This window comes from Ambystoma mexicanum, chromosome 6p (assembly GCF_040938575.1).
Source record: "Ambystoma mexicanum isolate Mex_15411 chromosome 6p, UKY_AmexF1_1, whole genome shotgun sequence".
Taxonomy (NCBI): domain Eukaryota; kingdom Metazoa; phylum Chordata; class Amphibia; order Caudata; family Ambystomatidae; genus Ambystoma; species Ambystoma mexicanum.
Genome location: NC_090935.1, coordinates 1,507,772,114 through 1,507,798,782, shown reverse-complemented (window position 1 = coordinate 1,507,798,782; position 26,669 = coordinate 1,507,772,114). Strand labels below are relative to the sequence as shown.

Here is a 26,669-nt window from a genome sequence, read left to right as displayed (position 1 = left end):
CAAAGTGCAAAGAGCTGTACTTACCCTCTTGGTCCTGACAATGTGTTTGCGGTGATCCGGCAGAGGGCCAGTCCTCACACTGGGCCAGTCGACTCTTGAGGGACTTGTACAAAAGTGCACCACATAGAGCACTCTAAGCAAACAGTGTGAGGATCCACTTCTGAGAACGACCTGTGACACCTGGTGCACACAGAGAAACAGAAGGAAGCAAGGCGGAGTAGAGCGGAAAAAGAAAAAGTGAAAGTCCTCTTGGGGTGTAGCCTCCATGTGAACACCACTGAACATCTCCTCAGAGATCTCAGTGCGAGCCTCCTTACTGAGGTGGCTAACTGCAAGATTCCCCAAGGAGCCCTCCCTCCTCAGCTAACCCCGGGAAGCCACGTCGCATGGATGGGTGTACTTATCGTCTTGGTCCTGATGAGGTTTTTGGAGTGATCCGGTGGAGACAACCAAAAGATGTCCTCCCACCGTGCAGTCGACTCTTGAGGGACTTGCTTGAAAGTGCATCACAGAACACGAAGGTGTCCCAGCTTTGAGTCTGAAGCAGGCCCAACATTCAAAGCAAAGAGAGTGAGGGTCCGCTGCTGAGAACCTGGTGCACACAGCGAACCGTGCATTATCCAACGTAAATGAAAGGAAGCAAGGGGAAGAAGAGCTGAATAGGAAAAAAATCAAAGTTACCGAAAGGAAGTGGTGAGGAAAATGAAAAAAAGAAGAGGGCTGCTTCCGGCGTCCAACCCATCAAACGTTAAGAAAGGGATTGGGAGTACAGGAGTGTGCGTGGTCCACCTCTGCTCTGAATTCTTAAAGGGGAAGCACGCTTGGTCTTGCTATGGCTTAGGTTCCGTCCCCGCTCTCCGGGAACTCCCAAAACTATGTAGGAAAGGAGACAGGAGGTAGGAGTCAAAACGATATTCATGCATCTATAGAAACACATTACTGATGCAGCATAGTTTGACAGCTCTGAAATGTAACCATTACAATAACACAAGCCTTTTCACTTTCTATTCAGAATAGATTCAATTTCAGTCTTAGTCATTCCCTTTAATAAAACGTAATGCTCTTAAATAATGATTTTCTTTCTCTTTCGTTCCCAGCTATGAAAGTGATATTCCCGGCTCCTTTACAACATTTCAGTGGGGTAATTAGTCCTTTGTGCTTTCTTAATGATTCAGACTTTTCATATCCTCAGTATCTGGAGAAAATATGAGGGTTCTGATGCAGTTTTTACTGAGGTGAATATGTTACACAAATTTGGCAACTTTTTAACTTTTTTTTTACTTTTTTCACGCTGATAGGTTGACTTTGAGTTTCTTCCTGTGAACACATACTGTATTTTCATTCAAAAAGTTCGTTGTAATTGCACATGTTTTCCGGTTGTTCACATGGATAAAGCAGCAGCTCCTTCCCCATACAGGTGATAGGCTCCTCCTGTTGACAGACCATACAGGAATAGTTTAGAATTAACTTCCATGAGAATTCGTCTGCTTCGATTTACTATAACTTGCCACATATTTTGTTTCTAGAGCATTTTAATTGTCACATTAAACAACCACATTTCGCTTCAACTTATTTTAACCAACCTAAAACATTAATTATGAAAACGGAGAAAACTCAATATACCCTCCGACTCCCTTAAATTCTTCTCCCACAATCGCAGTACATGTGTTTATTTAAATAAAATATTTTACAAAAATGTATAGCTGACTCATTTCTGGGGTGAACATTTTTGTTGTTAATCCATATGTCAAATTCAGTAAACTATAATGACTAGATTTACACGTAGTTCTTTTTCTAGTTCTTGGTTAACTATCAGCCAGCTATTGCTGTCTTCACATAGGTTTCTGTCTTCAAACTTAGTTAATACTATAACATTTTGAAAATCAAACATTGAGTCTAAGTTACAGAATTATAAGTCTTGCCAATGGTATGTACCACAAAATGTCCCTTGTGTAGCTGTGAATGGTGCATATGTTAGACCTACTGACTTTTAAAGCTCAAATACCCGTTTGCTTATGAACTACACTAACTCTAAGTGATACCCTTATTCTGCAACTGTGACCAGGCAGTGTCATTAATGACAGAACAACATGCGTGTCGTCCTTCTCTTTGTTCTATAGTGGATTTAAGGATGAAGCGTGGCATGGTGTAGGGTTCTAGCTGTATTGTACTGTACCTTCTCATGTGTAATATTTCAGCCATTGTGAACTGTGGTTTCGCTCTACTTTTACCCCGCAACTCACCACTTGCAAAATGTTTTGGGCTACAACTCCCATCAGCCTTGGCCAACATAGTCAATGGGGAGGGATCCTGGGAGTTGGAGTCTAAAACATCTGGGAAGCTACATTTTGCAGACCCAGGCCTTCATTTTATGTGGTGAGGGAAGATTTAGCCCTACAGGCCCCACAGTCCCAGGCAATCATTTCCACAGGCCGCCTAGTGTACCCCCAGTGTACTGAGGAAAAGGTCAAGTGACGTGATCCCTTTTGTTTTCATGCAGGTCTGACCACAGTGCTCACAGACATACAGGGAGATGAACCGGGTTTTATTTGCCATTATTGACTCAACAGTAATTTCGTTATAATTATAAATACATAAATAAATGCATGAATAAATGAGTCTGCATTCATTGAGGGGCGAACTATCAGAGGGGAGTTTTGTGAGGTATGCAGGAGAGTCATTTGAAGTCTCAGGAATGTTGGGCCAAGGTGGATGGGAGAGCAATTTGCCTGACTAAGCGGGGCATGGTGCTGACATGGGCGATGTGTGGTGCAATCCTGGAAAGTCATGTCATTGCTGCATCTACAAGAAGTGATATATCTTGCTTTGGCAGTACAGAGCGAGATGCCTTCTGATTCTTGCATGTATAATTAACTGAATTATGGGCCTCAGATTCGTGTTGTCTGACCCATAAAAGTTGACTTTTTAAGCCATCCTTGGTACTTTAAAAAAATACCAAATGTTTGAACACAATGCAGGCCATCTTACCTAGAAAGTGTTTGTAGGTGATAACAACGACCCTTTCACCCTCCAGAGCAATGGCTCCGAATAGGTAGTCAGCTAGCAGTGCCCTTAGGATGGTGGCAAGGGATCTGTGCAACCGTGAATACCAAGCAGGTCCGGAGCTACATGGAGGGACTGTATGTGTGTATGGAATTATAAATGACAAGCCTAGCAACAGAGTGCTGTACTTTAGGGATGAGCTCAGCCTGTAACACATAGGTATTGAGTGGGATAGTCAAGATAGCAGGACAATGGAGGCTCCAGAGTAGGAAAATATGGGTTGAGGAGACGGGTCATTCATTGGACAGATGTTCTTGGAAGAGTAGGGTCTTCAGGTCATTTCTGGAGTGTAGGGTGGAGGGTAGCTGTCTCATTTGAGTTGGTGACTTGCTTCAGAGACAGGGTGCAAACCAGGAAAAGGCATGCTTCATGTTTTCCTGCTTTACAATTCTTCATTTTCAGTGTGCTGATTTTGTGGCTTCTGTTGGTGCATTGGCCTCTGGACATGGTGAGTTGCTTTATAGATAATGCAGCCTGTCTTGAATATGAATTATGCTTGGAGGGAAGGTCACTGAAGCACGTTGGTTGGGGTGGGGGTCATGTGCTTGGATGTTCTTAGCAATGTCCTGCAAGTAGGGCATTTCCACCACCCCTTTGAGGGAGGACCAGGGTTTGGACAACTCTTCTGAACCACAGGGCAGGAATCAAAGGCTTGACTTTGGTGAGGAGCGCAGGCTGGACAGGCTGCTTGGGTCTTCTTCATGATGTCTGCTTTGAATGAGAGGTCTCAGTCTATATTAAGCGGACAGATTTTGCAGTGAGTGAGAGTTGATGTATGGGTCCGTCAAACTTCATGTCTGTTATGCAATCCTGGACTTGGGCAGGCTTTGTGGGGTTTCCTAGGAGATTGAATTTGGCCTTTGCCGAGTTGAGTTTCAAGTAAGTGCTTGACTTCCTTGCTTTGATGAATAACAGTGCTTGAGTCGATGGATATTGATATTTTATTTATATCGCGCTCATACACAAGTGTTTCAGAGCGCGACAAGGCAAGGGAAGGGGAACAGGGGAGAACAAAAACAACGATCTTACTAGGCCCAGTGACATTGAGAACGTGAAATTGCAGGGTAGAGGGAGAAGTGCATGGAAGGGGGAACAAAAGGAGAGTGCGGAGTGAGAAGGAAAAAACAAAAATAATAATAAAATAATAAATAAAAAGGCAACAAACAACGGGAGTGCAGCCAGCAAGTTGCAAGTGCTGGGCTTATGGCAGCAGGCCGGGTAGGTCTGAAAGTGCATAAAGAAAAGGGGAGGGCTGTATGGGTACAGATGCAGACCCCAGTGCAAGGGGTGGCCCGGAGGCAGTGTGTGAGGGTGGTAAGATGAGCAGGTACCTGGGCCTGGAGGACAGAGGGTGGCCAGGTGCATGGTGCCGAGGGAGAGTAGAATCAACAGGGGAGAGGAGAGGAGAAGGCAGAAGCAAAGAGGAAGTTTTTGAGGTGCTTCCGGAACTGGAGATGGTTCTCCTCAAGTTTTAGAGTTGTAGGGAGGCTGTTCCAGAGGGAGGCCCTAGGCGAAGACAGAGATCTACCCCCAGCTCGTTTCTTTGAGAAACGACTAACCATGAGGGAGGTAGAGGTAGAGGAGTGGAGTGCTCGAGATGGGAGGTATTTGCAGAGGGATAGCTGAAGGTATTTTGGACCCAGGCCCTAGAAAGCCTTGTGGACAATGCAGAAGGTTTTGAATTTAATCCTTGCGTCCACTGGGAGACAATGGAGAGATTGCAGAGCTGGAGAGATACGATCCCAGGGCTTGAGGCCAAGGACAAGTCTAGCAGTCCTGTTCTGGATAAGTTGTAAAGGGCGGAGAGTAAAGGCAGGTAGATTAAGAAAGAGGCTGTTGCAATAGTCCATGTTATTGAACTAATTCATCTGTTGGTAAATCTGTGTATCAGCCGCATGTTGGTGTTGGTGTGTAGTGCCCCCAGAGATTCCATGAAGACATTGAAGATTGCAGCGGACAAGATCGAGCCTTGTTGAATTATGCAGGTTACTGGGTGCTTCTGGGATCTGCTCGGGCAATCTGGATGAATTTCTCTATGTTGGAGAGGTGGGAGCCAAACCACTGCAGGACTGTTAAAGCAAAGCCCATGTGCATTGCAAAGATGTTGAGGAGGCCTTCATGGTCAACAGTACCGAAGGCAGAGGAAAGGTCAAGTAGGATGATTGAGCAGGGGCTCCCTTTGTTCGGGATGTTTAGAGTGACATTGATGATGGGGGCAGTCTCTGTGCTGCATCAAGACTAGATACCTTGTGACTGGTGTTACTGAGGTGTTGAAATCAATACAAGGAGAAGCTTTGGTGTGGGGGGGGAAAGCCATCATGGGCGATGCTGTCAAGGGGATAGGTCATGGGAGCTAAATATTCATGATGGGTGTGTAGGGTGTCAAGGAGAGGATACAAACAACTTTCACATATAGAGGAGTTTCCCTTTCAAGTAGCAGCAAGGACATAATTAACATATAACAAAACTTCACAATAATACTGTTTGAAAATTTTATCATCTTAATTTTTTATAATTGGATTTATTGATATTAGGATTACAAATTAATTCATTATTTTATCCACATTACGAAAAGTAACCTAATCTGAAACATTAAATCAAAAAACACAATATGAATCTGTGACAGCAAACTAAATAGCCAAGTAAAATGAAAGAAGATCAAAATTGAATTATAACTAAATAAGGAGAGGTGTTGCCAAGATGATGCTGAGTGAGGGGCTGTTCCTGGGAGCCTGACAATCCTGGCCCTCTCCTTAAAGAAAAACATGTCTGCACCCATGAATTTCTCAGCAGGGAGCTGATGAACCAGAGAGCCCCATGGATGTTGTGAGCCAATGCTGCCAAGCCCGAGGGGAGTTAAGTTAGGATCAAGAGGACGCCTCACTTAAAGGAATAGTGCCCTCAAAAAAATGATTGCCTAAAAAGATGGCCAATAATCAAAAATATATCTAAAAAGTATTTTGAAAAAAGTCCCTATGTAAAGTATTGAGCAAATGAAGCCCAAACTTAAAAATTGGAAGCACTAGGAGGCTTCCCCTTGCGGCACTAATGAAGCAAAAGCTAGCCGCTGTGAAAAACAAAGAGTTGCCACTGGGTGGTTTTTGCTTCATTCGTGCGAGAGGACAGAGACCAGAGACTGCAGGCACGAAAAGTGCATCTGGGTAAGTTATTTCTGGGCTCCAAGCTGAAGCTACCACAAACATAAATACAACGTTGTTTTATTTAAAAACGCTGCGGTTTTCTTTCTAAGTTACTCACGCTCCTCTGAGCCGGAGGAGCCCAAGAAACTTAGAAAGAACAAACGCAGTGTTTTTTAACACAACCGCGTTGTGTTTCAAAATGTTGCAGTATTTCTGCCTGCAGCAGCTTTCACTTTGAGTCTCCTGGGCTCCCCCGGGGGAGTCTAGGAGACTCAAAGTGAAAGCCGCTGTGTGTTTTGAAAAGCTGCAGTGTTTCTCACTGCAGCAGCTTTCGCGTGGAGTTTCTTGGACTCCCCCAACCCTGAGGGAGTCCAGGAGAATCCAAAGGAAAGCTGGCGCAGTGAGAAATACAACGTTGTTGTATTTGTAAATGCTGCGGTATTTACAAATTCAACACCGTTGTTATTCTGACTGCGGCGGCTTTTGCTTGGAGTCTCCTGGAATCCCTCAGTGTTAGGGGAGCCCAGGAGACTCCACACAACAGCCGCCGCAGTCAGAAGAACAACGATGTTGTATTTATGATTGCTGTGGTTTTCCAACCACGGCAATCACAGATACAACAACTTTGTATTTTTAATTGCTGCGCCTCTGCTTTTTGCCTTCATTTTACATTTTATGTGCTTCCCTGGGCTTGGGGAGCAAGGAAAACGTAAAATGAAAGTGAATGCAAGCTCCTCAGCTCTGCTCTGGCTACAGGAAGCTAAAGTTCCCAGTAGGGGGCTTTTGCTGCTTGTTTAGTGTTGCCAAGGCAGAGCTGAGGAGGCTGCCTGAAATGGCAAAACGGATGCTCCCATGTAAACGCTTTGAGCCTCATTTGCTCAAAGTGTTTACATAGGAACTTTCATTCCAAATATGTTTAAACTATGTTTTAGACTATTGCCCATCGTTTTAGCCAATCATTTCTTTGAGCGCACTATTCCTTTGAAAATGGCAGCTGTGATGGTCGTGCGTCCCTGAGGTTTATATGCTTGAAGAATGCATGAGGTTAGTCTTCGGCCCTGATCCCAGCAGGAGGGAGAGGGCATCTGGGAGATTACACTAATAAAATGATTATGGTGGGAAAAGGTGTGAGAGAAACATCAGACACTGCATCTGAGGACATTAACAATTGGAAGGAGACTGCATGTACAGATGACAATTAAAATAATGAAAGTAAGCCTGGGAGCTGAGGGATCCCCCTCAACTGGTCCTATAGGCAGGAACTCTGATCCCCAGATCATAACACATCTGCACGATTACTTTGCAAAACAAAGTGAAAGGAGATGCAGTGAGCCCTTGCAGTCTATGAAAGTGAGCTTGCCAACAGGAACCTGTAATCCTTCATGGGCCACCATCGGAACATCAACCTAGTACCCACTGAAGTCATGCAGCCCCTCACTCAGCCTGTCATTCCAACACTCAGACACTGAGAGAAATTCTGAGAGAGATTCAAGAGTGCACACCTCTTATTAGATCACCACAAGTTCTACAAGAAGTTAAAGAAACGTGCATCAGTTGAAATCCCTACGCTGCAGTAAAGGCAGAAGAAGCAGCTCACGAGCACAGAAAAGAAGTTACTGAGGTTCTAGAGGAGGCCTTTCTTACAGCATTTAAGGAACATTTAAAATCCACTTTGAGGGAAGAACTGTGATTGGTTAGAGTAGACGTCTCATCAGCAATTGCCAACAACAAACGTGAGATTGAACAACTGGAAGAAAAGTTGAATTAATTGGTAGAAGATCACTCCAAGCTGTACAAAACCACTGCAACCACTGATGTAACTGTGAAGGAACTTGAATATACAATTAAAACTCTTCAAAATAAATATGAAGACTGAGAATCGCTCCAGACACGATAACACCAGAATTAAAAACCTGACTAGCATAGGGGTGAGACTTTGGAACTCGTTCCTAAAGGAAATATGAACAACCGAAGACAACCTAAAATTCAGAAAACTATTGAAAACATAGCTCTTCAACTCACTAAGCTAAAGAGAGAACACTGGCGAAGGAAAAACCACCAACGCAACACAATAAGAAACTCTGAAACCGGATCACGCAAAGAAATAAAACATTCAACCCCAAAATCAATAGAATAACATCAACCCAACGGATAACCCTATACACAGAAAAAGAGCAGGACGTCCTTCACTACCCATACTAAAAACTCTCCAATACTCTGCATGGCCACCACCCAATACTGAAGAAACAAGACACATACCTCTGCCACAAAAACACCACAAACGCTAATGACTCTCCACAACACCTAAGGCGCACATAAAACACTCACATACAACCACCCACCAAAAACCACACAACATTGATCTACTACAAACATACCTTGACACAGTGACCGTTTTTTCGGAACTGAAGCCACCAACAGCACATCAAAGTGCTCTTTCACTTTTCCCTCTCAATCCCACTAACTACCCTTTCAGATCCACCTGGGTGCCTGGAGACAATGTAAATGGAAGCGTTGCGTGGTATGAATCACAATAACATAACATAACATTAGCGAGGGGACCTAGTATGAAATCATCCATGGAAGAGCTAAACAAGAAATGTATTCGATACAGGTGGCTTTTTACCACAGGCATGCAATTTAGGGTGAATAACAAAGCAATGGTGGCTCAGACCATGGAGGAGGGCCTCAGGATTCTACGGAGACCTGGAAAATCCCCAGAAAATAAGTAATAGAAAATAACACGCTAGAAGAAAAGGCACATGTTTATATAATACTGGAGAGTAAATTAGATGGACCGTCTCAACACCACCATCTACCAAGGATGCAGGTAATGGAACCTTTAAAAAAAGACGCTAGCTTCAAAGTCAACCTCTTAAAGTTGGAGATGCTAAGCTTAAACATAACGTGGGAACAGTGGAATGAGTTATGTGCGGCTATTGGATTACAGGACGCAGGGAGAAGTCTGAAATAACTGGGCGTTTGCATCTCAGACAAATTAAAAGATCTGTATGGACTTAACATCCCGGGTGTGATAGCCAAAGTAAATTTAGACCTCTGGTCCCAGAGACACTTGGCAATTTTGTGGATGGAGCACCTCAGCACCTTAAAGATGAATATACTACCTAAGCTTTTTTACATTTTCAAACCCTCTTCTTATCGGCGCCACAGGCGTCTGACGTGGAAGCGTCATGATGTCACAGTGATGCAGGTAAACAAAAGGAGTGTCAGTACTTGCACTGGCAATATATGGCCCCCTGTTCTGCTCATTATTAAAAATCAAATGCTTACAGCATATATATTTCTAATGTAAGTTACATATTATATGAAGGGAACAATCTTTCAGGTATATGTTATGTGATGGAAATGGTGCAATGTATTAGTACGAGGACCACAGTGAGAGCTTGTAGTTTTAAGTAACCATTAGTCCACATATTTAAATAAGGGCATTTCCAAAACAATTTAACATTGAGATCCCATCTACACCATCTTCTATACATGATAACTATAGTAGTGCTCTGTAGCAACAGCTAAGTACAGTATGGTTACAATGGTACCATTCGATGAGAATGACAAAATGAAAGTACATTCTGAATTGAAATACATTGTGTATATTAGTGAAATACAGTGAGATAAAACCGTGTGTCTGGAGAGTTTAAGACATCAAATTCAAATGACGTACAATTCAAGAGAGTCATGTTGTCAATTCATAAAAAAGGTCCAAGAGAAAATTCACAATTGAGACCATTAGGATCCATGGCATCCAGTCTATGGATCCAATACATTTCGCTTTTCTCTAGTCATTTACAAATGTTTACCATTTAAGAGTTATTGACATCCTTTTCTATACTTATTCTTCAAATATCACATATATAGTGAAGAAATACTTGTTTCAAGAGATACTGGCTCCTTAGGAAGGACCTGGCCCGAAACGCGCTGAGCTTCTAATTTGAATAACTTTTCTGTTAATTAAATCATCTACAAATGAAATATGGAAAATTATTTTTTGTTCATAACTGAATGTTGTTGAGAATTACCTAATTGTAGGATTCTTTGAAATACGATAAATTTACATACGTAGAACTATCTTACTTCCAGTTAAGAGGGTGTGCAGGGGACGTGAGTGCCCATTACCTAAGGACACTGTATTTGTTCATACTCCCCCAAGTCTCAGCAGGTTACTGTAATGTCTGAGTTTCTACATCATCCCTTTCCCTCATCTGCCAACTTGCAGATGCTTGTTTTGTTCCTCAAGGGGTACAATGTATCTGTTTGAGACAGGGAGAGAAATAAAGAGGGGGTGGCATTTGGAGCTAGAGAAATAGGCCCTGGCTGAAAATGACCTGGGGTAGGAATGAAGGGCAGTAGGTTGGTTTGCCTTGTAAGACCTTAAGGAATCCCTAATTTGTTTTTAAAAAAAGAATGTATTGCCTTATTTTGTGTGCAATATTATGGGGAATGTGCAATAAAATGTATTTCTCTCGACCTATGCCATGTTATTTAGCGGTCGGAGAAAGAGCTCAATTCATTAAGTGCAGGTATCTGAGTCTGTGGGTCCTGACAGGGCTGACTTTGCAACTTATTAATCTGGGGTCACAAATTGAAGTGGCTTTAAACTTGGTAACAATCATTAGCACACCGAAGAATCATTATACAAACTTGTATGGGCACCCGTAGAAACTGAAAACTTGTCTTCCACTGGAGAATGAGAGACAATCAAACAGTTATCTCTCTGCTTGGTGTCTTCTCTCCCCCGCATCATTGCAGATGGGTATGTAAGGGCCAGGCGTCGGCTAAGCACAATTGCAAGTGAACATTGTTGCAAGCAGCCTAAGTGCCTCGCCGCCAGAGCAGTAGAACAGTGACTTATCTTCCAAGCTGCAAGTTGATGCAGACTGTTAGTTTTCAGTTTTTCATTTGATGTAGACTCATCCCTTTCTCCAGACATTGCTGCAGTCCAAAGAAATGACACTTTCCCTTGGAGTAACTTTGATCAAGTGAGAACAGTGAAGGAAAGGGCCAGAAGCAACAGCTTTTTTTGTTGAGAAGAAATTACTATTGTATAGGGGACAAAATAATGTGACGGTAGATTGGGTCACCCATTACCAAGTCTTAGTCCCCACCCCTTTCCGACAGACCCATTAGAGCTGGCCCATGACCATCTGATCTCCGGTCATCAGGATATAGCAAAAAAAATAGAACATGTCCTTAGTCAATTCTTCTGGTCAGGGGTTTTCAACAATTAAAGAACGTGCTGTGACAGCTGCGAGATATGTCATAAGGCCTCCATCGAAGATGCACTCGTGCCCCTCTCTATCTCCTATCAATGATTAAATATCTGTTTCTTAGGGTGAGGATGGTAACAAGCGTTCCTTGGCCCCATCCAAGGAAGGAAGAAGTTACGTGCATGTTATAGTTGATAACACTATGCAATATCCTGAAGCAGAAGTGAGTGTATGATTGGCAAACCCCCCTACATAAATGTTCTGCATCATACATTCAAAGAGGGTGACAAGGTCATGGTTTGCCTTCTGACATCTTCACATAAATTGCTGGCTCAGTGGTGTGGGCTATATCTCACCAAAGAAGTGAACAGTGACTAAAACTAGAGTCCATCAAACACATTGTCAAAATCATTTCCAGATATACTATGTCATCTGGTTAAAGGTATGAAATGACTCAGTTGGCCCAACTATGATAGCATTGTGGAACTGTGCAAATCCAGAGGGTCCAATTTGGCCTCTGCTGCAAACAATTATCCTGGAAGTGCCTCATCCTTCCCGGTTGAAGACCTTCTGGACTTCCTTGATCATTTCTGAGGTGTGTTGCTTGAAAAGCCAAGATGAGTAAGAGATGTATTCAATCATATACACACCCCACCTGGGAAGCAAGTTCAGCCCACACCTACCGCCTCTTTGAAATGCAATGGGAAGTGGTTAAGAAGGAGATCCAAAAGCTGTTGGAATTACAAGTCATGGAGCCCTCCTGCAGTTACTGGGTCTCTCCATATGTACTGGTGGGAAAACCCAAAGGCAATTGACACTTCTGCATTGACTTTCTGGAAATCAATTAACACTTTGACGCCTATCTAAAGCCTTAGATTAATGAGATGATTGAGAGAATATGTGCCACTGCATATATCTCAACCACACACATAACCAAAGATTACTGGAAATTCCCTGGGTGCCTGAAGATAAAAACATCTTCTCTACCTTGGATATACTTTTCAAATTTTGATTGCTACATTTTTGGTTGCATGGTGCACCATCTACTTTGAAACATTTAATTGTTAACAGCTAATGGATCAAGTCCTGCAGTCTCACCAGGCCTATGCTGGGGCCTACCTGGATGACACTATTTAAAAAAAATTGGAAGCACCAGATACATACTATTGGATACTTTGAGATTACACAGTAACCTGTACTAGGGTGATTTAACATAAGTGACTTGTTTGGATAAGAGTGTGTGTGTACTCTGCTGAACATTATCAGTTGACCATTAGTCTTCGTGACTATATTGGTTGATCTTTGGAAGAAAGTGGAATCTATGTCTAGTACAACTCCAATTTAGTTTACTTTGTTTTGCAAAAGATACACCACGTCTAAAATAAGAACATTCAAGGGGGTTGTGGAGCTGCAGACCCCTGCCAATTCTATGGAATGGGATGGAGGCTTCCTGTTAGGCATCATAATCTCTTTATTTGCTCTTTATTTGAAACAAAAGTGTAAAGAACTACCAAGACGATAATTCCCTTTTTCAACACCCATCAGTCTCATTTATAAAACCTCTCTCATGAAACAGTCCTTCCTCGTTTTTTTACTGCTCCACATAAGTAACTGGGCACTCGCTAGAATGTGGGTAGCATGGGGGCGCGGGGTCTTTGGTGATCTATTGTGCATTTTTATTTCGCACATTCAGGATTACAATGCTGCATGCCTTGCCTGGTTAGGTAATCTTTGTGATACGTGGCAGTGTTGCTGTGCTCAGTTTACGCTCTAAGCAGGAAGCAGGTTTTCACATATGGGTCCTAGCTTGGTGTACAGCAGTTGGCCCTCTGGTCAGAGCGCAAGATTAGGGGGCGTCACCTTGGCACTGAGAGGCACGTTCCCTGGTCGGGAAGAAAGGCAGGTTCAGCACATCAGGTGGTTGTTAGAGAAAAGCATCTCCTGGTAGGGGTGTGCATCCTTGCATTTGAAAGGGAAAACAAATTCTTCCTTGGAAGGACTTTTGTGTTATCTGTGATGGGAGGGCAGTTTCCTTTTGTTAGTGCAGCTGAGTCTCAGAAGGACAGAAACACTGAGATGCCCTTACTGGACATAGTTTCTGAAGATGAGGAGGAGGAAACAGATAAAGAGATTTGGCAGGACCATACAGTCTCATTTGTTAAGTATCAAGCTGTAGATAAGACTTTGGAGCAAAAACTGTCCTTATTGTCCACACTTTTCAGGTTCTTGTTTCTGAGGCTTTAGCCTTAGGGATTCCCAGTTCCTCTCAACATAGTCAGGCTTCAGGGGTTGTGCAGGGCGACGCAGGTTTAAGGTTGTGTAAAGCCCCTTGTAAAAAGAAACACATGGAGCAGGGGCCTCCTGTAGTGATTATCCTCAGCTCAGCAACTTGAGCTAGAACTGTTCTGGGCCTGTCTGGGGTAGGGTTGCTGCAAGCACTTACATTACTCTCAGGCCTGGAGGAAGAACAGAATTAGTTCAAGAGAGCCAAAACGATGTCTCTAGACCCGTTGCACACAGACTCAGGCTTGCATTACACCCACAATATAAATGTGGATATACTAGGGGATGATCTTTTTTAGGTGATAGTTAGCCAATGGACCGGAGGGAGGGGCCCTCAAGCCTCTGAGATGCTGTGGGCAATCCTATGTTTTCTCTGCCCTTTTGTCACATTACAACTCCAGGGAGTGCATCCCTCTACTGGTGGCACAGAAGTATGTCAGGTAATCTTTAAGATGTAAGAGGGAACCTGTTGTGAGGAGCAGAATGATGGCAGAATGCCTGCACCCCTCTCTTCTTTGTATTGACTGCATGACCTGCATGGTCTTGAGAAAGCAACAGCCATTTTATGTCAAGTATTTCAAGAACCACATTACAGGACTCTCCCACCCCAGAGGGCAAACTATATCTACGGTAGGTGAAAGCTGCTGTTCCTCGACCACCTCTGTATCCTCGGCCTCATCGGCCTTGTGATCTCGAATGGTGGAAGTGTTGCCTGGGTCTCTGGGGATGCTTAAAGACTTGCACCTCCTAGAGACCAAAGAGCCTGTTGAGTGGGAGACTTGGCTGGCCACACTGCCCTTGTGACTGCCTCTGGGAGAGACTGCAGGTAGAATATTTTCTTCAATGACAACTGAGTCTTCTTTGGGGATGTAAACATGCACACTTAATGACCCAGTTCTTTCAGAACCTCATCTCCAAACAGTAAGGGGTGAGAGGCTTCTGTTCCTATCTTATCTGCCAAGCCCCGTAGCTTGGAGCTGATTTTCAGTAAGATACCCTTTCTCCTTTTTTGTAAAAATTTGCCATTTCCATCCCACAAGCAAGAAATCTCTCTCTGACCACAGCTGCTGACCTCCATGGGATCCATAGTCCCTCCAGCTGCTTTGGCTTCTTCATCAAGATCCCAAATCTTAACTATTGGGACAGAAAGGTTTAACAATCTATTCTGACAAGACTGCCAGGCCATGTCTACCACCTCCGAGATATCCCGTCCAAAGCTTGAAAAGAAAGTGACCATTGTATGGTTCATAGATGGGGTGGAAGCCATGTGCCGGGGTTATTAATGCTCTCAATGATTTGTGCTAAAACATTTTAATGCATCGGTCTTCAATTTTACAGGTATTCAGCCTTGTTTAAAATGTTATTTAAATGTATTAGTCACCTCTGTGCTCATCTCATCTTTCAGAATCTCTGCAAAAGCATACTTGGATAACATGTCTATGACTGTTAATATATATTTTCAGTTGTTGTGATTTTTAAACGTATCCAAATCAATCAAATCAGCCTGCCATGGCGAGTCTGTTAAATCAGTTATAATTGCTCTTCTAAGGTAATGCTTTCGTGCCAGCTTATGTAGAGTGTAAGAGTCACACCCCTGTAACTACCCACAAACTCCTCATCACAGTAGCTTTTACATAACAGTTTCCCTGCCATATTCCCCTCCCAACGATAAAAAAACACAATAGACGCTACACACAAAAATACCTTTATTTTTATTATATTGTTAACAGACATTTAGAGTAATTTATGTAGGAATCAGGGCTATAGTTTCGGCTAAATGGTGTCCCATGCTTGTCACAATTTTATAAAAGATCTTCCTTTCACCCCTCTTGAAAGCGTGACTACATAATATGCCAGTTATGTTTAGCAGATTGTAAAATGTATGCTTGTACAATGAATGTCCTTTAATACAGAAGTGAGTCTGGTGTAATTGAGAGCCACTTCTAGATATATGCTTGTCAGACTGTGTCTGAAACTTGTATGTACATTTTCTGGGGCGTAAACACCTGCCTCGCTTCTCATTAGCAAATAAATAATTGATCTTTTGTTCATATGCTTCTCTATGAACAAGCCTCTGCAGATCATAGCTACACCTCCTGTGTACGTTTTCAATTCTATATCAGGGATCAAGAATGCACCATATCCCCCCGTAGTGGGGTGCACCTACCTCCCAAGTATCTTGGTGTTCATCGTCTTAACCACCCTACCAGGATCTAACATGTATCATGTTTTAATAATGGTTCTGGGTATGTAGAATTCGTTGGAGCAGTTATGCCTTGAACAGTCACTTCCTCCAATAGTTGCTTTTTTCAACCTTCTTTCAACTTCAACATCCACAAATTGTAGAAAATCTTGTTCTCTATGTTTTGAGCAACATAGACATAAGAAGCTCACAGCCATTGGTGTTGAAATATCTGGTTCTGTGTGCATGGCTTTTACAATAGTTTGACATACTCCTGCGTTAAAACTATACTGGACAAAGATACTTTACATACATATGCTTCACCATATCCTAGCCACTGATTGGTCAGTTCAGCTAATACATGCCCTCTACCTGCTTATCAGGTTCCTCATCTTTGCCAGTACGGGTGTGTCTCCTACTATGTCTGCCGATTGGCCGGGTGGCGATCACCTTTGCCCCGCCTACTACAGACTTGGGGAAGCAGAGAGGTGCAAACTCATCACCGGGGGCCGGCATGACCTTGATAAAAAAGGGTGAGGCACAACCTTGATAACAGTGGAGTAAAATGACCTTGAACACGTCGTTAACAAATGACCTTGAAGAAAGGGAGGGACTAATGATTTATGATCTTGCACGTTCAGACCAAAAGTGAGTATGGTTCCCTGTCACATTATGCAAATCATGCCCCTTTTTGAGTTTAATGGCAGGCCCAACTTAACAGTTTTTGGGGCCTGGGTCACAGATAGCCTTGGGGCTCCCTGTGAATCTCGTTAAGCCCCTCCACCCAAACCTCACCAATCCCCCCTCCCCTGAACTTCGCCGAACCCCCACCACCGCAAACCAATGAAATAAAGGGATTGCACATATTGACTCAAATTCAACCGCAACTCTAGGCTTTAAAATTACTCGTTTAGTCTTTAATAAAATGTAAACGTTACATATTTCTATGGCCTGTTTCTCCACCAATGAAATAAAGCCAGTGACGTTATGAATCAGTTCATTTTGTGTCTTAAGTCTTGAAACACAGGGGGGATCCTCTAGGTACTGTAAGGGTGCAGAAGGAGGGAGATGAGACACAGGTGGCATATTTGTTTGGGCTAAAGATTTGTATTTACACAACAATGAAAGGAAAGGGGATTGGGGGAAGCCCCTCCTTAAAACTAAACTAAGGATGGTCAAAAGTCCAACATAAAAGTCCACCATCTTGTCTAACCTAACTCTGGCTCTTCCACGTAATAGAAGAAAGAAAAGGTGGAAAGGGTGTTGTCTTCTTTAGCCGACAGTTCCAATGTTCAACAAAAAGTTCCAAACAAACGTTTAAAAAGGGCAAGTTCTACCTGGATCCTCCTCACAGGAAGAAAAGGTCTCAGGATGTCAACAAAGTTCTCAAAATATATTATAGTTCAACTGGCTTGTATATTCCTAGGGGGGGTCTTCCCTTCCCCTAGAATGTTTACAGACAATTCAAAGGAATACTTGGCACAATTCTGCGAATTTGTAGAAGTCTAGGGTTTTCCCTTCCCCTAGAATGTGTATTAGGGGTCCTCTTCTGCAGGTAATGTTGGAAATACCAAAGTAGTCCAAGAAGGAGTGTACACAAAGCAAGAAGTAACATCATTTATTGTAAGGTCCAGACAAAGCTGGGAGAGCACAATTCAATCAGCACGGTAGATCAGAGCTCAATGAAGGTAGCATTCGTTGCCGCCGACCGTGATCAAACTTTTTATAGAGTTAAACATTATAATCATAAGACAAAGTTAGCAACACTGTTTAATCATCCTACAAAGCTTATTGACGGGACTACAGCAGTCCCCTATAGCTAGGCATACACATTAGTCAAACATGATTGGACCAAGCCCACTTGACCCCCTCTGCCCACAACCACCCTCAGTGACGTCACAGACCTTCCCGCACCACCCCACAATGACAAACATTTCATGACATAGATGTGCTGACCACCAGAACTCCAGTGGCCAGTTCTCATGAGAAACACAAGGCAACCTGGGTTTGGCAATGAAGAGATATTCACGCAGCATCTAACCAATGGGGTGTCCTGCTGACATTAACAAGGACACAAAACACTGTTGCACCCTTGGGACATCGAAACTCTTTACATAATTAGTCCCCCCAGGTGCACTTCCTTACCCCACAACCCTCTTCCTAGGCTGTCTGCGAAGGGGCAATTTGAAACCGCTAACCCCACCGAGATGCTCCTTCCATTTACCAGTGTTTATTAATTGAATATCTTCTTTTCCCAGCGAGTGCCCAGCTCTCTTCTGTAGAATGGCTTGAGCTTGTTGACATGGAAGACTTGGGGGGCTACACCAGGGATATCCATGTCAACCAGATAGTTGACTTTCTCAGCTTGGAGATTATCCTGAACGATCCAGCCCACTTATCTGCCATAGCGCGAGGCTTGGTGGGATCCATCACAAGGATCCCCTGGCCCGGAGTCCTGTCCACTTGTGTGGGTTTAAGGTCATGCTAATGCTTGTTCAATTCTTGGCTGGCTTTAAGATTTGCTGATTCCTGGCCAATTATCAGTGCCATTCTCCTTCTGAGGCCTAACATATAGTCTCCCAGATGCTTGGCAGGACCTGGATGTGTGCCTTCCAAGCCTTCTCTGATTAAGACAAGGGGGCTCCTCACTGGATGTCCAAAGAGGAGTTCAAAGGGGCTGAAACCAACACCCTCTTGAGGCAAACAGCATGCATGGTAGGAGGAGATCCCACTTCCTCCTTAGGCGCTCTTCCAAAGCACCCAACATGCCCATAAGAGTCTTGTTAAACCTCTTAACCAGGCCATTGGTCTGGAGGTGGAAGGATGTAGAGAACATATGGGTTACTCCACATTCCTTCCACATAGCTTGCATGTAACTAAGCGTAAAAGAGGGTGAGTCCCAATTTTTTGTTGAAGGGGGATTGAGCTCGGGTAGGGACTAATTGTAAAGTGTCAAAAGACAAAAAAGCTCAATTACCCCTCTTTTTGTCCACCTTGGAATTAGATCAGGGACAAGGAAAAAAGAATGTCGATAGATTATCTAATTCATCTATCTAAAATTCACATCGAACAGAACATTTCTTCCAAAGAGTAACAAAGTGAAAACACATTTTTAATCAATACATTTTTCACACATGGATATAAGGTGGGTGCTTTCCACAAGGCACCTCACGCATTTAAAAAGAATTCATAATTAGAAAAACAAGTGATAAAAAGTCCAGAAAAAAACAAATTGTCTACTAATGGTGTCTAAGGTTAGTATAGTGACAGTTGTAACAGATCACCTTAACAAACTGTATTCAAAATATTGATTGTTAATTGTTTTGCCATTAGAGGGAACATACTATGAATGTCCAGCATAGGAAGTGCTAGTCCTGTAAAAAAGACACATTGATTTGAATGTCTGCGGGATGTCTACATATGTTTCGGCACATAGATTACATCAACACCATCCCTGGTGTTCTGCTGTTTTAGTTGTGGCCCTCTTCAGGACAGTATATTCTTTTTCGGGTTGACAACAAAGTCCCCTGTTTTTTCACAGTGTTTGAAGTGCTGCGGAGAATGAGAGTGTAAAATTTGTGTTAGTGCCTGGTCTGAACAAAGACACGGTTAAAAACTCTTTTGGTAAAGATTCATGTGTTTAGGGCACTTTTGTTACCCTCTTCTTTTCCCTTATTCACTGACCTTTGTATTCAATTATGGTTGGACTAAAGATTAGTTTCGTTAATGAAGAGAATACGAAGTCACTTCCTTTTCGTGGGTTGCGTTACGCAACAGTCTGTATTCTGCTTTTACAGTTGGCCAATGTCTTAAGGAAGCCGTCGTGTGATTGTCGTGGATTTTTCAACATTTGTTTCTTTTCAGGTAGCTTTGCAAACCTATTGATAAATATAATCAGGTATTGCAAATTCTGAAAAAAGTTTTTCTGCTTTTTAAAGTGGCACAGGTTCTGTGGCACATGTACTGACCTTCTGTTATTTGGGCCGTTTATTGATAGAGGTGGCGCTGAAAAAATGGGCTTCACAATCAAAAATTATGCGCGGTATTTCAAATAGATGCCACTTGGTCCTTGCGGCTTTTGCATATGTCTCGCCCACCAGCTGTGGAAACAAAAGGTGGCAGGGACGTTAGGGGAGTTCTTCCTTCGTTGTTGGGAAAATAAGTAGTATTTTTATCAAGAGGGTGTGCATCTGTTTATACCTCTATGCGTCCGCTTTTGGATTTTGGACGTATTCCGTATTTAAAATTGGTTTACCTTGTGGAATGTAGATGCGAGCGTTGCTCACAGCGCGGCTGCTCTTTGCTGTTTACGTGTAGAAGTTGGTTCGTCTTCCGCAGTGCCGGGAACTGTTATGGTAATCTTCCGTGTTTCCGTGTCACGTGACTATATGTAATAACGTCTAGTCCATGTTCGTACTTGTTTAGATCGGATGGACGTCGAATTTGGGTGGCCATCTTGGAAGAGTCTCAAATGCAGTACATTCACTGTATGTTGTAAAAAGATGGTTTTGAATGTACCGAAAAAGGCGATAACATGTTTTATCATTACTGAAGATAATTTGTAAGAAAATTGGTGGTCCCACATTTCCAATTTGATTGCCACTGATATTAGAATTTATAAATTCATTTCCTGCTCATATAGATGTGGCTAATGTATATCTCCGTGTTGGAGACCCTGCGTGTTCCTGATTGTTAAGACGGATTTCTGAACTCTGTCCTGGTGGCGCAGAGGTTCAGAAGGCCAACCTAATTACTTGGAACAGGGTAACCTCTGGACAAGCCAGACCAATCAAGGTAGCGATCGCGGCGGTCAAGACTAGGTCTCAAGAGGGGTGAGGGTGACTGAAAGCCCGCAATGAGCACACAAAGCAAGAGCGCTTACAAACTACTCCAAACAGTTGTTTATATCAAAAATAGATACACATTTATTATAAGGCCTTGAAACTAATAACTACAGTAAAAGCAGCAATATACAACGATATTAAACCAACACATACACTATCCACCCAATATATATACAGAATACACAGTTTCACAGCATTAGCAGCACGAAATATGTTATCCACCTGCAGGGGAAGGAAAACAGGCAGTGCGAACCAATGCGTGTGATATGTCCGCCTTCTGAGGCCCCTAACTAGATGGTAGTCCAATCCCTACGAAGAGTGGAGCCTAGCGCTCAAAAGTACCTGCACACGCCGGTGCCAATGGGCAGAAGGTGAAGCTCTTCGGAGGACGTTGAACAGCTCTGTAGGGAGCTCTAATGAAGGAGAACACGGTCCGCGACTCTAGCGCAGCCTCCACTGTGAGGCAGAAGCAGGGCGCGAGTACGGACAAGGGGTGCTGTATTTACAGCGGGGAAAAGCAAGGGGCACTGCAGGAGGGCGACCAGATCCTAGCTAATCTACTCACCGGTCCCCGAAGCAAGCAGGCCCGAGCTTCTCCTCGATAGATACAGCTTCTGGCAGGTTCTGAAGAGCAGGGAACGTCTCGTCGTCGTGCAGAGTAAAAAGACGTCCCGATCGAAGAAACAAGCACAGTTTTGTCGCCACAGCAGGGCAACGGAACGGCCGGGTGTATTCAAGCCAAACGAGCACTGCTCACCTCTAGCTTAGGACTGCTAAGCAAACGAAGCGTGTGAGCATGCCCCGGACTCAGAATACCACCCAACCTGTCGGCGATTACAGAGCAGGCCTCCTTAGTAAGCTGGTCAGTCAACTGGATGGCCCAGAGACACTTCCGAAGGCTTACAGCAGGAGTTGATGAAGGTGCCGGGAATAGCTGGTCCTGCTATTCCAATAGGTCGAAGCGCCAGTACAGGCCTTCTTGTTCGATCTTAGGTGGAAAGGGCTTCACCGGACGACAGCAATGAGGAGCAGAAGTTCTTCAGGGGGTCACCAGCGATTCCTCGGTCCAGCCTCGTGTTCGCAGGATACTTGGCTCCTGTATCCCTGGGTTCGTAAGAACTCAGGAGATCGACATGGTAGTGGTGTTTCCAGCTCCCTCTTATCCACGGTTCCCTTCGCGCCAAAACGGAGGGGAGCCAATGGGAGATCCGCTCATCAACACACATACCATACGTGGACCAATCACGGACCACAGTGGTCCCAGGCATTCACACCACCCTAGACTCTCTGGCACCCAGGATGTGTATTGGGACCAGACAGCCCAGCCCACATCCTGGGGGCACTCAAACGACAGGTAGAAGCCCGCGAAAGCAACCGTGTTTCGCGGGAAACTACATGCCCAAATAAGGAAGGCCCCGGGTCGCCTGACCCGGGGGAAGGTAAAGGGAGCAAGACGGACAGTGGACGAGACAAAGGAGCCTCGTGGTCCGGCCATTTTGGGTAGCCGGGCCACCCTTTTGTGTTCGCGGCAAAAAGGTGCTCAGAACGGCAAAAGGAGCTCAAAATAAACCAAATGATCGCTGCCACCAGCCCAGTCCCTGAATGACTTGCACCGATCCAAAAACCATCCTATAAGAGTGTCTAGGGTCTGTAGAAGGCTAGAGACCCAAGAGAGCTGTAACTTAGCTTACAGTGCCCTCTTGTGTCGTGTTGCACTAAAATGGCGACACGATAAAAGAAACTACGGGAGACAGCGTTCCCCGGTACTGACTGTCTTAAGGGCATGTCAGTTTCCCCGTAAGAAAGGAGCGAAAGCCCAGAGAAGTGCGGCAGAAGGCTGTACTTCTCTGGCAAAGTCAACAACAAGGTTAAAAACAATAGCAAAAAGTTTAGGGGTTGCCACATGGAAGGAAAGTTCCCTACAATAACGAAATCTTTCCTAACACTCGCCCCTCCCAGACTATGGACAGGGGGAACTAATCCACCCCTGGATGAGTCTCTTGTTCAGGTCGGTAAAACATTCTGGACAACCCATCAGCATTGCTATGTTGGACACCTGGCCTATGCTCAATAGTGAAGTCGAAGCCTTGTAGACTTATGGACCACCTAAGCAACTTTGGATTCTCCCCCTTCATGTTCATTAGCCACTTTAACGGCTTATGGTCAGTCTGCACAGTGAAGTGGGTCCCATAGAGGTAGGGCCGCAGCTTCCTTAGGGCCCACACAACAGAGAAACATTCTTTCTCTACCGTGGACCATCTGAGCTCTCTGTCCTTAAGCTGGCGACTAATAAAACCGATAGGGTGTTCCTTACCCTTCTCATCTACTTGTGATAGTACAGCTCCTATCCCAGTGTCAGAGGCATCCGTCTGCACGATAAAAGGTCTTTGATAATCAGGGGCCCTGAGCACAGGGGCCTGGCACAAGGAGTCTTTCAAGCCATTGAAGGCCTTCTCACACTCGTCAGTCCAAGTTACCTTCTTGGGTTTCTTCGGAGTTGTGAGGGCAGTCAGAGGAGCAGCTATGGTGCCATAGTCTGCCATAAAATTGCGGTAATAACCCGTGAGTCCTAAGAAGGCTCTCACTTGGGTTTGTGTAGTGGGGGTAGGCCAGTCTTGTACTGCTTGTACTTTACTGGGGAGAGGCTGTATCCTTCCTCCACCTACTTCATGCCCAAGGTAAACCACTGAGCCTTGTCCAATCTGGCATTTACTCGCCTTTATGGTCAAGTGGGCTTTCTGAAGAGCCTGGAGCACAATCCCGAGGTGTTTCACATGGTCTTCCCAGGTGGCACTGAAAACTGCTATATCGTCCAGATATGCAAGACAGAATTCGTCCAACCCATTCAACACATGATTCACAAGCCTCTGGAAAGTGGCAGGTGCATTCTTCAATCCGAACGGCATTACCCGGAATTGGTAAAGCCCGTCGGGAGTTGAAAATGCTGTCTTCTCCTTGGCATGTTCTGCTAAAGCTATTTGCCAATAGCCCGCAGTCAGGTCAAACGTGCTGAGGTACTTGGAGGCACCCAAGGTATCCACCAGCTCGTCAGTTCGAGGCAAGGGGTGAGCGTCTGTCTTGGTGACAGCATTCAGAGCCCTGTAATCCACGCAGAACCTCAATTCAGAAGTGCCTGCTTTTGGAACCAGAACCACAGGACTGGACCAAGGACTACTAGAGGGTTCAATCACCCCAAGGTCTAACATCTTGTTGACCTCGGTCTTAATATAAGACCGTACTTTATCCGACATCCTGTATCCCCTACTTTTGGTAGGTACACTGTCTCCTGTGTCAATGTTATGTTTGCACCAAGGTGTCAAACCAGGCGACTGTGAAAACAGGGGGGAAAACTGCCTAAGCAAACTTTTCACCTCAGCCTGCTGATCAGAAGTCAGGTGAGGGGCCACTCGGACACCCTCAACGGAGCTATCTGAAGGACCGCTTTGGAACAGGTCGGGAAGAGGTTCTGACTCCTCTTCCTCAACGTCTGACGCCAGTAGCAGTGCTGCGATTTCGACTCTTGGGACGAAAGCCTTCAGCCTATTTACGTGGAACACTTTTGGAGCCTGTCCAGGCCTTCCAAGGTCCACTAAATAGTTCACCTCACCCAGGGGCTCCACCACTGTGTAAGGGCCTGACCATTTGTCCTGTAAAGCGCGAGGCCTTATAGGGTTCATGATCAGGACTTGCTGACCAGGGGTAAAGTGAATTAAGGAAGCTTTCTGGTCGTACCAATGTTTCACCAGCGCTTGTCCGGCCTTCAACTTTTCACTAGCCAAGCCCATCAGGAGTACCATCCGTTTTCTGAGCCCTAGCACATAGTCAACTACATTGGTAGTAACAGGGGGAGTGGGCATCTCCCATCCCTCTTTGACGATGGCTAAGGGTCCCCGTACGGGATGACCGAACAGAAGTTCGAAGGGGCTGAAGCCAACACCCTCCTGTGGTACCTCTCTGTAGGCAAACAACAAGCATGGTAAAAGAAGGTCCCATTTCCTCCTCTGGGGCTCCTCCAGAGCCCCAATCATGCTCTTTAGCGTTCTGTTGAAACGCTCCACCAGACCATTGGTCTGGGGGTGGTATGCAGAAGAGAACTTGTAGGTGACCCCACATTCTTTCCACATAGCCTGCATATACTTCGACATAAAGTTGCTGCCACGATCTGACACAACTTCTTTAGGGAAGCCAACCCTAGTAAATATGCCGAGTAACGCTTTTGCAACTGACTTGGCAGTTACAGTCTTTAATGGGATGGCCTCAGGATACCTGGTTGCATGGTCGACCAGCACCAGGATAAACCTATTGCCTGAGGATGTTTGCGGGTCAAGGGGACCAACGATGTCGATCCCTACCCTTTCAAATGGTACCCCCACAACTGGGAGCGGTACCAACGGAGCTTGGATTGTCGCGCCAACCTTACCAGACAACTGGCAGGAGGCACAACTCCTGCAGTGACTTTCTACTTGCACCCCCATCTTGGGCCAGTAGAAGTGCATAGATAACCTTTGCTTGGTCCTCTTCATTCCAAGGTGACCAGCAAGGGGAACTTCATGCGCCAACTGCAGGAGGAAGGGTCTAACAGAAAGGGGGACCACCAACCTCCTATGGTCTCCTTCTGTAGACTCTGTGGGCTCACTGTACAGGAGTCCACCTTCCCAATAAATCCGATGCTTCCCAGGAGGTTCACCCTCAAGCTGGGAGCAGGCCTGTCTCCTTAGGCCTTCCAGAGATGGGCACTCACGTTGGCCCTTACTGAAGTCGTCCCTATCAGGACCTCCTTCAACTAACAAGTCTTTTAGTTCAGGATGGTCGTTGGGGTCGAACACTTCAGGCATCGCCACCTCCTCGTCAGGCTCGGGCGATTGACCAACTCCCTCCACCGCAGTGGTAGGCGAGCTCGGGGGAATATTCTCTTTCCCCCGTCGGGACTTGTTGACTCCTTTCGCCTTGGGTTTCCCCTTCGGCTGGGGCGGCGTATTGGACTTGGCCAATGCTGCCCGTGCTTGAGACCGTGTGTAGGGTCTTTCGGCAGTGTCTCCTACGAGCCCTAGAGCTCTGAGATCATTGCCCAACAAGACCTTTCCCGGGACGTTTCTCTGAATGCTCACTGGAATCCTAACTGCTGTACCATTTAAAGTTAGATTAACAGGGATCACGGGAAACATACGGAGGGGGCCGTCAGCCAACTTAGTGGGCATCAGAGTAGCTCTGGCAACTTCCTCTGAGTCTACCAAGGTAGAATCCACTACAGTTCGACTGCACCCACTATCCCTAAGAGCTGGAGTATCCACTCCATTGATCAGCACACTGTCTTTAAAGTAGTGCTTGGTATTATCCGGAATCCTAGCATACGCCTCTGCGACTTTAGGCTCCCAGGAACCCAGGGACACTAAAACTACCTCAGCCTCTATTCCGCTGGGAAATGAGTCTGAGGAGAAGGATGCTCCTGTAATCTCTTCTTCCTCGTAGGAGGAGAAGGCCAGATTAGCGGAGTGGACCCCCAAAGGTCTAACCTTACAACGGGGATCCCCCTTCACATGGTCAGTTGCTCCACAAGAAAAACAAGCCCCATTGGGTCTGTTTACGTAGGGAGGCTTATTATAACCAGAGTTCTGTTTCGGAGGCGAACCTCCACTACCCTGTGAGTTCTCGGATGGCTTACCCTTATTTTTCTTTTTGTGGCCCTTATGGGAAGATGATTTAGCAGATTCCCCACCCTCCATATCTTTGGTCTTTTTCCCTTCCTCCTGCTTACCAGGATGAGTTTTGTCCTTATGGGACACTCGATGTGACACCCATAAGTCTGCTGCAATGGCCAGCTTCTTAGGATCTATCTCCTTCGAATCGGCCAAATGCTGCTTAAGCTCCGGGGAAGAAGAAGCAAAAATGTGTTCCAGCATGACCAGATTGATCATGCCTTCGAAGGTAGAAA

General features: G+C 44.9%; 1 protein-coding gene across 2 annotated transcripts in view; it reads right to left on the bottom strand.

Annotated features, from left to right (window-relative positions):
• Nucleotides 1-1,026: 1,026 nt before the first annotated feature.
• SH2D4A (SH2 domain containing 4A) overlaps nucleotides 1,027-26,669 on the bottom strand; it is a 575,867-nt gene continuing 550,224 nt past the window's right edge. The window contains exon 10 of one of the 2 annotated variants that reach the window (XM_069626354.1): nucleotides 1,027-1,431. In XM_069626354.1, the coding sequence (XP_069482455.1) occupies nucleotides 1,339-1,431 (93 nt within the window). In that variant the 3' untranslated portion in view covers nucleotides 1,027-1,338. The remainder of the gene's footprint in view (nucleotides 1,432-26,669) is intronic. The other variant, XM_069626355.1, reaches the window with a different exon arrangement.